Source organism: Carcharhinus amblyrhynchos, chromosome 29 (assembly GCF_965287045.1).
Source record: "Carcharhinus amblyrhynchos chromosome 29, sCarAmb.v2.hapA, whole genome shotgun sequence".
Classification (NCBI taxonomy): domain Eukaryota; kingdom Metazoa; phylum Chordata; class Chondrichthyes; order Carcharhiniformes; family Carcharhinidae; genus Carcharhinus; species Carcharhinus amblyrhynchos.
The window spans coordinates 8,033,127-8,045,138 of NC_137352.1; the positions used below are offsets into that span (position 1 = coordinate 8,033,127).

The 12,012-nt window shown below is 45.1% G+C and overlaps 1 protein-coding gene across 1 annotated transcript in view; it reads left to right on the top strand.

Moving 5' to 3' along the window:
• Positions 1-1,090: 1,090 nt before the first annotated feature.
• Positions 1,091-12,012, top strand: part of abcg4a (ATP-binding cassette, sub-family G (WHITE), member 4a) — a 146,790-nt gene continuing 135,868 nt past the window's right edge. Inside the window, exon 1 of the mRNA XM_080214503.1 lies at positions 1,091-1,363. Coding sequence (XP_080070629.1) covers positions 1,319-1,363 — 45 coding nt within the window. The 5' untranslated portion in view covers positions 1,091-1,318. The remainder of the gene's footprint in view (positions 1,364-12,012) is intronic.

Genomic DNA, 12,012 nt, shown 5'->3' on the forward strand with positions numbered 1-12,012 from the left:
TATGTCCCTCTGCATCGTCACCTGCTGCAGTTTTTCGCCACATAAGTAATAGTCCTTCCTACCATTATTCCTACCAAAGTGGACCACCTCGCACTTGCCAACATTGAATATTACATATTTACCCTACCAATCCCCCGACACTAAGGGACAATTTAGTGTGGCCAATCTACTAACCTGCTCATCTTTGAACTGTGGGAAAAAAAAATTAGGCCTGGAGGAAACCCACACAGACATGGGGAGAATGTGCAAACTCCTCACAGTCACCTAAGGCTGGAATTGAGCCCAAGTCCCTGGTGCTGTGAAGCAACGGTGCTAACCACTATACTGCTCATGAGTATTTATATATTATATATATAAATTCCAAAATTAACATGGTGAGATTTAACCTCAATTCTCCAGGCTAACAAAGGTAGGCTTTCCAGATGTTTAGCCCAATAAGGTGACCCAGTGCTATCAGAATCGTAGAGTGCATAAGGAAGCCATTTCGTCCATCAAGTCTGCACTGCCCCCAATTCCAACCAGGCTGCATTTGCTAATCCCAATACTAGGCTCAATTTAGCATGGCCAATCAACCTAACCCACACATCTTTAGCTTGTAGGAATAAACCGGAGCACCTGGAGGAAACACACAACCTCGAGATCTGTTAGCTGTACAGAATAACCTGCCTATACAGAAATATATGGCAGCGCCTTGTTTCATCTCTGCCATGTCACCGAATAGAAAGGTGCAGACTCCACACAGAGAGTGATCTGAAGCCAGAATTGAACCTGGGTCCCTGGCGCTGTGAGGCAACAGTGCTAACCACTGTGCTGCCCCACAGGCGTTATATACATTCTGGGCACTATAGGAGAGCTGCTTCCAGAAAGCTTCCATGTGTAGATATGAAGGGAGGGACGTGATCAAACCTGAGAGTGATGCAACCCACAGTCGAATAGTTACTTTACTGAACTGAGTGCAGGAAGAGGGGAGGGCTTTGCTCTTGTGCCTCAGCACCAGTCAACGCCTCCCAGTGGAATGAGGGCGGAGGGTAGACAGAGAGAGAGAGAGAGAGAGCCAGAGAGGGTGTGCAGCCTGACAGCTAAGCAGGTCCCAGGGCTGTGAGGCAGTGAAGTGCCAATCTCCGCCTCCTGCATCTCAATTCATACCTCCCAGCACTCGCGTGTGATGCTTGGCTCAAACCTCCGGGAGATTAAAAGCAGTCACTTTGTGAGTGATGTGAAAAAAAACCTTTCTTCCAGCATCCAAGAGGACAGAAACAGAAACACACAACCTTGAAATCTGTTAGCTGCACAGAATAACCTGCCTATACAGAAATATATGGCAGCGTCTTGTTTCATCTCTGCCATATCACCGAATAGAAAGGTGCAGTATGGAATATTTTGATGTGTAATACAGTGGGGGGGGGGGTGCAGATGCTCATAATGTTGGCTGCATTGAATATTACATCTTTTAAAGCCTCGCAAATATAATGAAAACATGCAGCTATTAAAAGAGAAAGGGCAGAGCTTAGTTTAATGTTTATAATGGAGATGAAAGTGCTTATATATTCATATAAACATTGAGATAATCTATAATTTAGTGGCTATTTTCGGGTATTGAACCTTCCAATGCGTTTCAATTGGAAGCACATCTTATACACTGTCTTTTCTTAACATAGATACATACATTCCGTCCTTTATTCTGCTCATTGCGTGAGATTCGCACTGTCACTACATTTTATTCTTGCCTCACTGTGCAAGAGGTAATTCCCTCTTTCCTATCCTATTTATTGCGCTGGGGGTGGATTTACAGGTTGGAGACAAGCGATGGCTTGTTGACCGACAGTAACCCCGGATTTCTCGTTTTGACCGACAGTAACCCCGGATTTCTCGTTTTGACCGACAGTAACCCCTGCAGCCAATTCCGAGACTGCAGACAAGTGAGGAAGAAGTGGGGGAGAGATAGGCAAACACATCCTATCAGCATCGATTAAATACACAACGCATCATCCTGCCAGCCTCTACCCAGATACACCACCACCTTCTGTCTTTCTTTTTGACACATATGATTAATTATTGACATTGCAAGCTGTCCTCCACCAAACCCTTCCTCTTCAAATGTTCAGGAATTCTCGTTTCATGTCTGTTAGTTTAATTTTAAATGTGTTTTCTCTTTCTGCTCTCTCCCCTCCTCAAATGCCAGATGCTAATCTAAGATTTAAAGAAGGGTCCATAAGATATAGAGGAGCAGAATTGGGCCGTTCAACCCATTGAGTCTGCTCAATCATCTCTGATGTGTTTCACATCCCCATTACATATAAACTAGGAGCAGGAAGCATAGAATCCCCACAGTGCAGAATGAGGCCATTCAGCCCATTGGATCTGCACCGATCACAATCCCACCCAGGCCCCATTCCCGCAGCCCCTCATGTTTGCCCTGCTGATCCCACGGCACTATGATTAATGGCCAATCAACACGGACAGTCACCCGCACATCTTTGGGTCATGGGAGGAAACCGGAGCACCCGGAGGAAACCCGTGCAGACATGGGAAATATGTGCAAACGCCACAGCCAGTGTCCCGAGGCCGGAATCGAAGCCAGGTTCCTGGGGCTGTGAGGCAGCAGTGTCACCCAGGAATCAGCCATTTGGCCCTTCGAGCAGCTCCACCATTTATTTTGATCACGGCTGATCATCAAATTCAATATCCTGATATCTCCCCCCAGCCCCCCCATTCTCCCGCCTTTCCCCGTAACCTATTGACCCCCTTACCAATCAACAACCTATCTAGCTCTGTCTTAAATACACTCGGTGAACTGGCCTCCACAGTCTTCTGTGGCAATGAATTCCACAGAGAGAGTGAGGTTGTGATGTATCTTGGAGCAGGAGGGCTGGGCTTACGCTCACTTCACTGGTGAAAACATCACAGTGACTCATATCTTACAGAGTTTTGAGTCACACACATCGAACTGGATGTTTTTAATAACAAGACGTCAGTCGCAGCTCTGTATCTAGAAATTTTCAGATCCTCTACACACAGGGAATAGCACCATTTACCCTTCTGAGACTAGAAGTTGCACAGAAGTCTCAGCTGATGCTCTATCTCAGTACTGAGGGGATGGTGCAGCAGGACACAAGAATTCAGAGCAGGAGAGACGTTCAGCACTTGAACCTGCTCCACGATTCGGTAATCATAGATTCCCTACAGTGCAGAAGAGGCCATTCAGCCCATCAAGTCTGCACCAACTCTCTGACAAAGTATGTTACCCAAGTCCTCTTCCCCTGCCCTATCCCCTTAACCCTGCACATTTACCACAGCTAATCCACCTGACATATCTTGTACCACTAGAGGGCAATTTAGCAGGGTCAATCCACCTAACCTGCACATTTTTGGAGTGTGGGAAGAAGCCGGTGCACCTGGAGGAAACTCACGTGGAGAATGTGCAAACACCGAACAGACAGTGACCCGAGGCTGGAATTGAACCCCAGCCCCTGGACTTGTGAGGCAGCAGTGCTAACCACTGTGCCACCATGCTGCCTGTGAAAAACAGAGGCTCAAAGAAGAACAGGGGCCAATATTTATTCCTGAACCGATATAACAAAAACAAATGATTTGTGTTCCCCACATTACAGTGGTTAGCACTGCTGCCTCACAGCGCCAAGGTCCTGGGTTCAATTCCAGCCTTGGGTGACTGTGTGGAATTTGCACATTCTCCCCATGTCTGAATGGGTTTCCTCCCACAGTCCAAAGATGTGTAGGTTAGGTTGATTGGTCATGCTGCATTGACCCTAGTGTCAGGGGATTAGCAGGGTAAATATGTGGGGTTGTGGGAGTAGAGCCTGGATGGATTGTGGTCAGTATAGACTTGATGGACCGATTGGCCTCTTTCTGCACTGTAAGGATTCTATGATTCTACAGTAGTGATTATGTTTCAAAAGTACTTTGACCTTGTTAGTGTGCTTTGGGATGTCCTGAAGGGTGCTAAATAAAATGCAAGTCTTTATCGCTCAAAAGCTGACCAGATGGTGACCCCCATCTCCAAAATCAAGAGGATAGCTGATGCTCAATTCTCTGTCCCTTGCCGATGTTATGTGGTTGGAGTAGGGGGGGCTTGGTTCCTGACTGCACAGATAATCGTGGGCACCCGCTTCCTTTGGTGCTGTCTTAGCCAATGGGACACAAACTGACACACTACAGCATCACCAATCAATATAGCATTAATTCTGGCAGTGATGTGATGATGCCTCAGACATTCAGGGCTGGATTAGAATTCTGTACCTCCATGTGAGTAAATGATGTCTCTTTGGACATTTTCATGGCCATGTTCACGTTATGCGTCCAGTGCCACAGCTCTGTTTATTTTCTACCTCACCCGGCGAGTTATCCTGCTATTTCCTGCAGCTGTCTTTGCTGTTGATACTATACTGCAGAGTCCCCACTGCTCTTTGGAATTGTTCCTTTGTCCCTGTTGACCGCTAAATTTATTTCCGTATAGTTGAATTGGTAAATGGATCCATTCAGTTAAATTATTTTTCACCAGCTTCGTGCGTGCAGTGCTGATGGCATCAAGAATCTCTCCATTGCCAACAATTTTCTCCCTTCATCTTTTGGTTGTGGAGATTCAGGTGGCATGATGGCACAGTGGTTAGCACTGCTGCCTCACAGCGCCAAGGACCTGAGTTCAAATCCCGGTTTGGGTCACTGTCTGTGTGGAGTTTGCACATTCACCCTGTGTCTGCGTGGGTTTCCTCCTGATGCTCCAGTTTCCTCCCACAGTCCAAAGATGCGCAGTTTAGGTGGATTGGCCAATGCTAAATTGCCCCTTAGTGTCCCAAGATGTGTAGTCGGGGGGATTAGTGGGGTAAATAATTGGGGTTACAGGGAACAGGGCTGGATGGAATTGCTCCTTAGTGTCAAGGGGGATTATGTGGGGTTATAAGGATAGAGCCTGAGTGGGATTGTTGTTGCTGAGGACTCGATGGGCTGAATGGCCTCCTTCTGATTCTATTATTCAGATTGGGTAAAGATCCACAAGTATTACAATTTCTCCAGTAACTTGCCTAAGTGGCCACTTAAATGTGTTGGTCACTAAGTTGTTGGAGGTGCTTCTTTCTGATGAAACATAAAACCAAGACCCCCATTTCTCTTGGATGTTACCACTGGAAGGAGAGGGGAGGGGTTTATGTCTGCTGCGCTGGCAAATATTTATCCTTCACTAAACACCAAAAAAATTCATCTGGACTTCATAGCCGGTGCAGACACAATGAGCTGAATGGCCTCCTCTGCACTGTAACAATTCCATGATCCTGTGATCATTTGGGCGGCTTGTGAAACACAAATTGGCGATGCACTCCTAAGGATGTGGAGGCTTTGGAGAGGGTACAGAAAAGATTTACCAGGATGTTGCCTGGTATGGAGGGCATTAGCTATGAGGAGAGGTTGGAGAAACTTTGTTTGTTCTCACTGGAACGATGGAGGTTGAGGGGCGACCTGATAGAAGTCTACAAGGTTATCAGAGGCATGGATGAAGTGGGTAGTCAGAAGCTCTTTTCCAGAGTCAATTACTAGGAGGCATAGGTTTAAACTGCAAACAGCAAGGTTTAAAGGAGATGTACGAGGCAAGTTTTTTTACACAAAGGATGGAGGGTGCCTGGAACTCATTGCCAGGGGAGGTAGTGGTAGCGGATGCGGTAGTGACTTTTGAGGGCCATCTTGACAAATACATGAATAGGATGGGATTGGAGGGATATGGTCCCTGGAAAGGTAGGGGGTTTTAGTTCAGTTGGGCAACATGGTCAGTGCAGGCTTGGAGGGCTGAAAAGTCTGTTCCTATGCTGTAATTTTCTTTGTTCTTTATTGTATAACAATGTAACTGCACTCCAAGAAAACTTAATTACTGTAAATCAGTCCAGATTGATTCCTGGGATGGCAGGTCTGTCATGTGAGAAGAGATTGAGTCAGTTAGGATTATATTCACGGGAGTTTAGAAGAATGAGAAGGGGAACTTATAAAATTCTAACAGGGTTAGACAGGGTAGATTCAGAAAGAATGCTCCCAACGGTCAGGGAGTCCAGAACTAGGGATCATAGTTTGAGGACAAGGAGTAAACATTTTAGAAGTGAGGAGAGGGTGGTGAATGTGTGGAATTCACTACCACAGAATGTAGTTGAGGCCAAAACGTTGTGTAATTTCAAGAAGAAATTAGGTATAGCTCTCGGGGCTAAAGGGATCAAGGAGATACAGGGGGGGATCAGGACATAGAATTTGATGATCGGCCATGATCAAAATGAATGGCAGAGCAGGCTTGAAGGGCTGACTGGCTATGTTTCTATGTTTTAAATGATTTGGACTGTTTGCAGCCATGAAAGGTGCTATATAAATACAAGTCTTCCTAATGCTTTTATCCCTGCTAAAACATTTTGACTAGACTTCTCCAATACAACCCTCCTCAAACCCTCAGAGTTCCACATTTTTGCAAATACCATCTGGTCCAAAGTTCTGTCACCTTTTCTTTGTTCTGGATTGGGTTTCATCAGTGGATTTAAAAAGACTCTCTTATCCATCCAGCCTATTGCTTCTATCCATGCCCAGCCTCCATTTTCCTCCTACCCCCAGTTCATCAAACACAAAATTCTCACCCTCATTTATAAATCCTCGATGGCCTAACCCTCGTATTCCTCTGATTCTGCCACTGTCGACAGCAGGATCGTTTGCCCTTCTTTTTGTAAATCTATGACAGACATAGTGGCATAATGGTTAGCACTGCAGCCTGTCACCATCAGGGAGCTGGGTTTGATTCTGGACTCAAGTGACAGTGTTGAGTTTGCATGTTCACCCCATGTCTGCATTGGTTTCCTCCAGCTGCTCCGGTTTCCTTCCACAGTCTAAAGATGTGCAGGTTAGGTGGATTGCAATGCCCCTTAGTGTCAAAAGATGTATAGGTTAGGGGAATTAGCAGGCTAATTATGTGGGGTTACAGGGAAAGGGTGGGGGTTAGGACCTGTCAGAGAGTTTATGCAAACTCAATGGACCAAATGGCCTCCCTTCTGCACTGTAGGAATTTTTTTGATTCTATCTACTCCTAATGCTTTCCCCACTTTTATAACCTAAAAGAACCCTCCCCTCCCCACTTTTATAAATCTACTTCAAAGCCCATTTTTTTGAGTGTGCATCTAGCCGCCACCGCTAACTCTTTCACAACTGCTGGAAGTCATGCTGAAGACATTGGCTGGAATTCTCCGACCTTGCCCGCGACTGGGATTCTCCAGTCCCGCTGCACTGAATGGAGTTTTGGCTGAGCGCTCAATTCTCCATTCACGCTGGCAGCAGTGACGGGTGGAGGGGTGAAATGAGACTGGAGAATTCCAGCCATCATATTGGATCTTAGCCATCACACACTAGCGGTCATTACATGTTCTCTGGTATTTGATATGGCTTTTTTTGTCAATGAAGCTCTTACTTCCACTCGGATCTAACCCAATGTTAGTGGTGTTTAATTTGAAATATTGGTGAATTAGCCTCCACTTTTCCGAGCCTAGACTTTTTTTAAATACAATTTTTTTCCATTAACACTATTAATACTGAATTGGATACGTTACTAGAGGAAAGATCAAAGTACACTGATTACAATTAGTAAGATATGTCAGAAGCAAAGAAATAAATGTGACAAAATCCTGACCTTTCTGCATATGTAATATAGATGTTGCTGCTTTTCTGCGTTTCAGTTTTGTTCCCTCAACTCACCAGGGTGTTGCCTCACACTGAGATACATCTGTGGATACACCAGCTGTCATTTGGTGTTTTGAGTGTCAGGCTCTTTCTTCTGTTTGTCTACAGACCAACAGCCTAGGACCAATCTAACCATGAGGAAGTGACCACCAAGCCATATTCCCACTGTGACCCAAACCCATAAACCAAATAGACTTGACCGTTAATGAAAGAGATATTTGGGAACAGGAGTGGCAATCAAAACCTTATACAGTTTATATAAAAAATCCTTTTGGTAGCCCAGAGGTGTTGAGGCCATTGCAGTGTTGCCAATGAATTGAGCAAAAGGAGACCTAACTCAGTAGACCGGGAGAAGCAGATATGTGCAAAACAGTTGAATAAATTGCATTTTCTTTCTCGTCATAGAATCATAGAACCCTTACACAGAAGAATGAGGCCATTCAGCTCATCGAGTCTGCACCGACTCGCCAACAGAGTAGAAGGAGGTCTTTCGACCCATTTAGTTTGCACCTACTCTCGAACTGAACATCTTACCCAGGCCTTATCCCCGCAGCTCCACATATTTACTCCACCAATCCTCCCAACCTGCACATCTTAGGGGCGATCTAGCATAGTCGATCTACCTAGCATTAAGTTTATTTATTAGCGTGAAAAGTAGGCTTACATTAACGCTGCAATGAAGTTACTGCGAAAATCCCCGAAGCGTCACACTCCGTCCGTCGCTGAGAGATAATCTAGCACCTAACCAGCATGTCTTTCAGACTGTGGGTGTAAGTTGGTGCACGTGGAGGAAACCCACGCAGACATGGGGAGAATGTGCAGACTCCACACAGACAGTGACCCAAGCCAGGAATCGAACCCAGGTCTTTGGCACTGTGAGGCAGCAGTGCTAACCACTGTGCCATCGCGAGATTCTCAGCAGCATTTCGTTAAACAGGCAATGTCAAAATCAAGAAGAAGAGTAGAAAATAAAGGAAGGTGGCAAACTCAACGGGTGGAGATGGTTTCAATTTCAATTGCCCTCGCTGCTAAGCTGCTAACCTTTAGATTCATGTGTATAGATTTGACATTACTCGTGATCTCTGCACTCTGGACATTCCAGTGATGAATGAATGGTGATGGAATTTAATAGGCTGCTGGACTTCACCATTCAGAAAGCCTTATGGAAAAAGGTGGCTCAGCTGCAGTGTATGTAGGACGCGAAACCCCATGTGTTCATACAATTATCATCCAACTCTCTCATTAACCAGCCAACAAACTGAGCTGATTTATTGATTCCTCTGCTTCTTAAAACAAGGCAACGTGACCCGTAGAGCAAATGAGAGATCCCACATCCCTCCTGTGCCTTGCATCTCCATAAATAAATGATGATTAAGGTAACTTCAAAAGAGACATTCTCCCAGTGTGGAAACTGATTATTAAAATTTTGTTAACTCTAAACTGGCTTGATGCGTTAGGGAGATTGAACAGAACTTGTCAATAGCTGGGGCTGTGTGTGTCGTTTGGATAAACTTTAAATAATTGTTAAAGTAATACAGTGTTGTCTGTTTGTGTCTTAATCAATATATGTTCCAAAGCTGAGCAGGTTACGTGGATTGGCCATGCTAAATTGACCCTGAAGTGTCCCAAGGTGTGTAGGTTAGGGGGATTAGTAGGGTTAAGGCTTACATTCATACTGCAATGAAGTTACTGTGAAAATCTCCTAGTTGCCACACTTGAGCACCTGTTCAGGAATATTGAGGGAGCATTTAACATGGCCAATTCACCTAACCAGCACGTCTTTGGATTGTGGGATGAAACCAGAGCACCTGGAGGAAACCCACATAGGCGTGGGGAGAACACGCAAACTCCACACAGACAGTGACCCAAGCCTGGAATAGAACCTGGGTCCCTGGTGCTGTGAGGCAGCAGTGCTAACCACTGTGTCACCGTGCCACCAGGGAGATAGGTATTAGGGTTACAGGGATAGGGCCTGGATAAGATGCTTTGTTGGAGAGCAGGTATAGCCTAAATGGGCTGAGTGGTCTGCTTCTGCACTGTGATATTCTATGACTTTATGAGTACCACTAAATACCAGTTATTTATCTCACTGTGTGTTTGGGATCTTCATATTTCCAAAATGGGAATTCTGTAGCGAGTAACTCTCTCCCCATGACTCCCCAAAGCCTGTTCACTATCCACAAGGCACAAGTCAGGAGTGCAATGTCTGGAAGTCTCCCCTTGTCTGGATGAGCTCCAACAACACACATGAACATTAACACCATCCAGGACAAAGCAGGACACTTGATTGACATCTCATCCACCACCTTAAACATTAACTCTCTCCAGCACCGAGGCATGGTGGCACAGCATTGTGCACCATCTACTAGATGCATTACAGCAACTCACCATGGCTCCTCCCATAGCACTTTCCAAATCCACAATCTCTACCATCTAGAAGGACAAGGGCAACAGATGACTCACCTGATGAAGGAGCAGTGCTCTGAAAGCTAGTGGCATTTGCTACCAAATAAACCTGTTGGACTTTAACCTGGTGTTGTGAGACTTCTTACTGTGTTTGAATCCAGTCAGAGAGCAATATCTAATGAATTGTCTCTTTAGCTTTTTTCCTTCATTCAACTTAATTCCACCTACAAAGCAAGGCCTTTGGAAAAACACTCTGCATAATAATGCACTATATGTAAACTAAATTCTGAAATGAGTTGTCAATAACAGTTTGATCTTTGTACTGTGAACTTCAGTAAATTGGGGAAGATAACTAAAGTGGCTGCCTGTTCACAATGAGGCTATTTCATCCCCTCAAAGTAAAGTAATGTTAAAGTTTATTAATTAGTGTTACAAGTGGGCTTACATGAACACTGCAATGAAGTTACTGGGAAAATCTCCTGGTCGCCACACTGCGGCGCCTGTTCGGGTACTCTGAGAGAAAATTTAGCATGGCCCATGCACCAAACCAGCTAATTTTTTTTGGACTCTGGGGGGAAACCGGAGCACCTGGAGGAAACCCACGCAGACATGGGGAGAATGTACAGGCTCCTCACAGGCAGTGACCAAGGCTGGAATTGAAGCCGGGTCCCTGGTGCTGAGAGGCAGCAGTGCTGACCACTCTGCCACCATGCAAAACAGGATATTACTTATACTGTTGTAGCTAAGTATTAATGTTTCTGGGAGAGGTTGAAGGCATCATTGAAATGTCTTTCTTTTAGCAATAACTGTAATCTCTTAAAAAATGCAAAATTTATTCAGTGCCTTTTGGCGTAAAGTGCGTAAGCCTTGATGGAATGAGTTGATGATGTTATGGCTTGCTCTGCCGCTGTGGGGTTGAATGTCTGATTTCCCAGGATGCAAGTTCCCCTCCAAGCCAACCACCATCATGACTTGGAACTACGTCACCATTCCTTCACTATCACTGGGTCAAAATCGTGGAACTCCCTTCCTAACAGCACAACAGAAGTACCTGCACCACCGGCACTGCAACGGTTCAAGAATTCCAATTCCCAGTGGAGAAGGTGCTAAGTTGAAGACTACTTTGGAAGCAAAAACAAGAACACAGGTTACTACCTGAAAGACTGCGAATGGGGAGACGGATGTGTACAGAGGGACCTGGGTGTCCTTGCACTTGGGGGTGAATGGGATCAAAGAGAAGAGAAAGCAGGATTAGGCTATTGAGTTGGATGATCAGCCATGATCGTAATGAATCGTGGAGCAGGCTCGAATGGCCAAATGGCCTCCCCCATGTTCCTATCTTCTATGTTTCTCTGTTACTCTTGCTGTAAGAATCTTCACTGGACTAAGGCAACCTCATTGTCAACAATAGCAATATACATTTATATAGTACCTTTTAAAAGACTAAAATGTCTAAAGCTGCTTCAGCTCATCATAAAGCAACATTTATACATCCCAGAATGATACCACGGCTAAAAGGGTTAAATAATGAAGTCAAATTGCATTGATTGGGTCAATATTCCTTTCAGTATTAAAGATTTACAAGTGATCCTGAGCTATTTACATTATTAAAGGAGTTGATGAGTTCTCCTCCGTGCAGAGAGTCCAGAACAAAAAAGACATAACTGTCATGGATGGCATGGTGGCAGAATGGTTAGCACTGCTGCTTCACAGCGCCAGGGACCCAGGTTCAATTCCGATCTTGGGTCACTGGCTGTGTGGAGTTTGCACGTTCTCCCCACATCTGCATGGGGTTCTTTGAGATGCTCCAGTTTCCTCCCATACTCCAAAGATTTGTGGGTTAGGTACACTGGCCATGCTAAATTGGCCCTTAGTGTCTGGGGACTTGCAGGGTAAGTA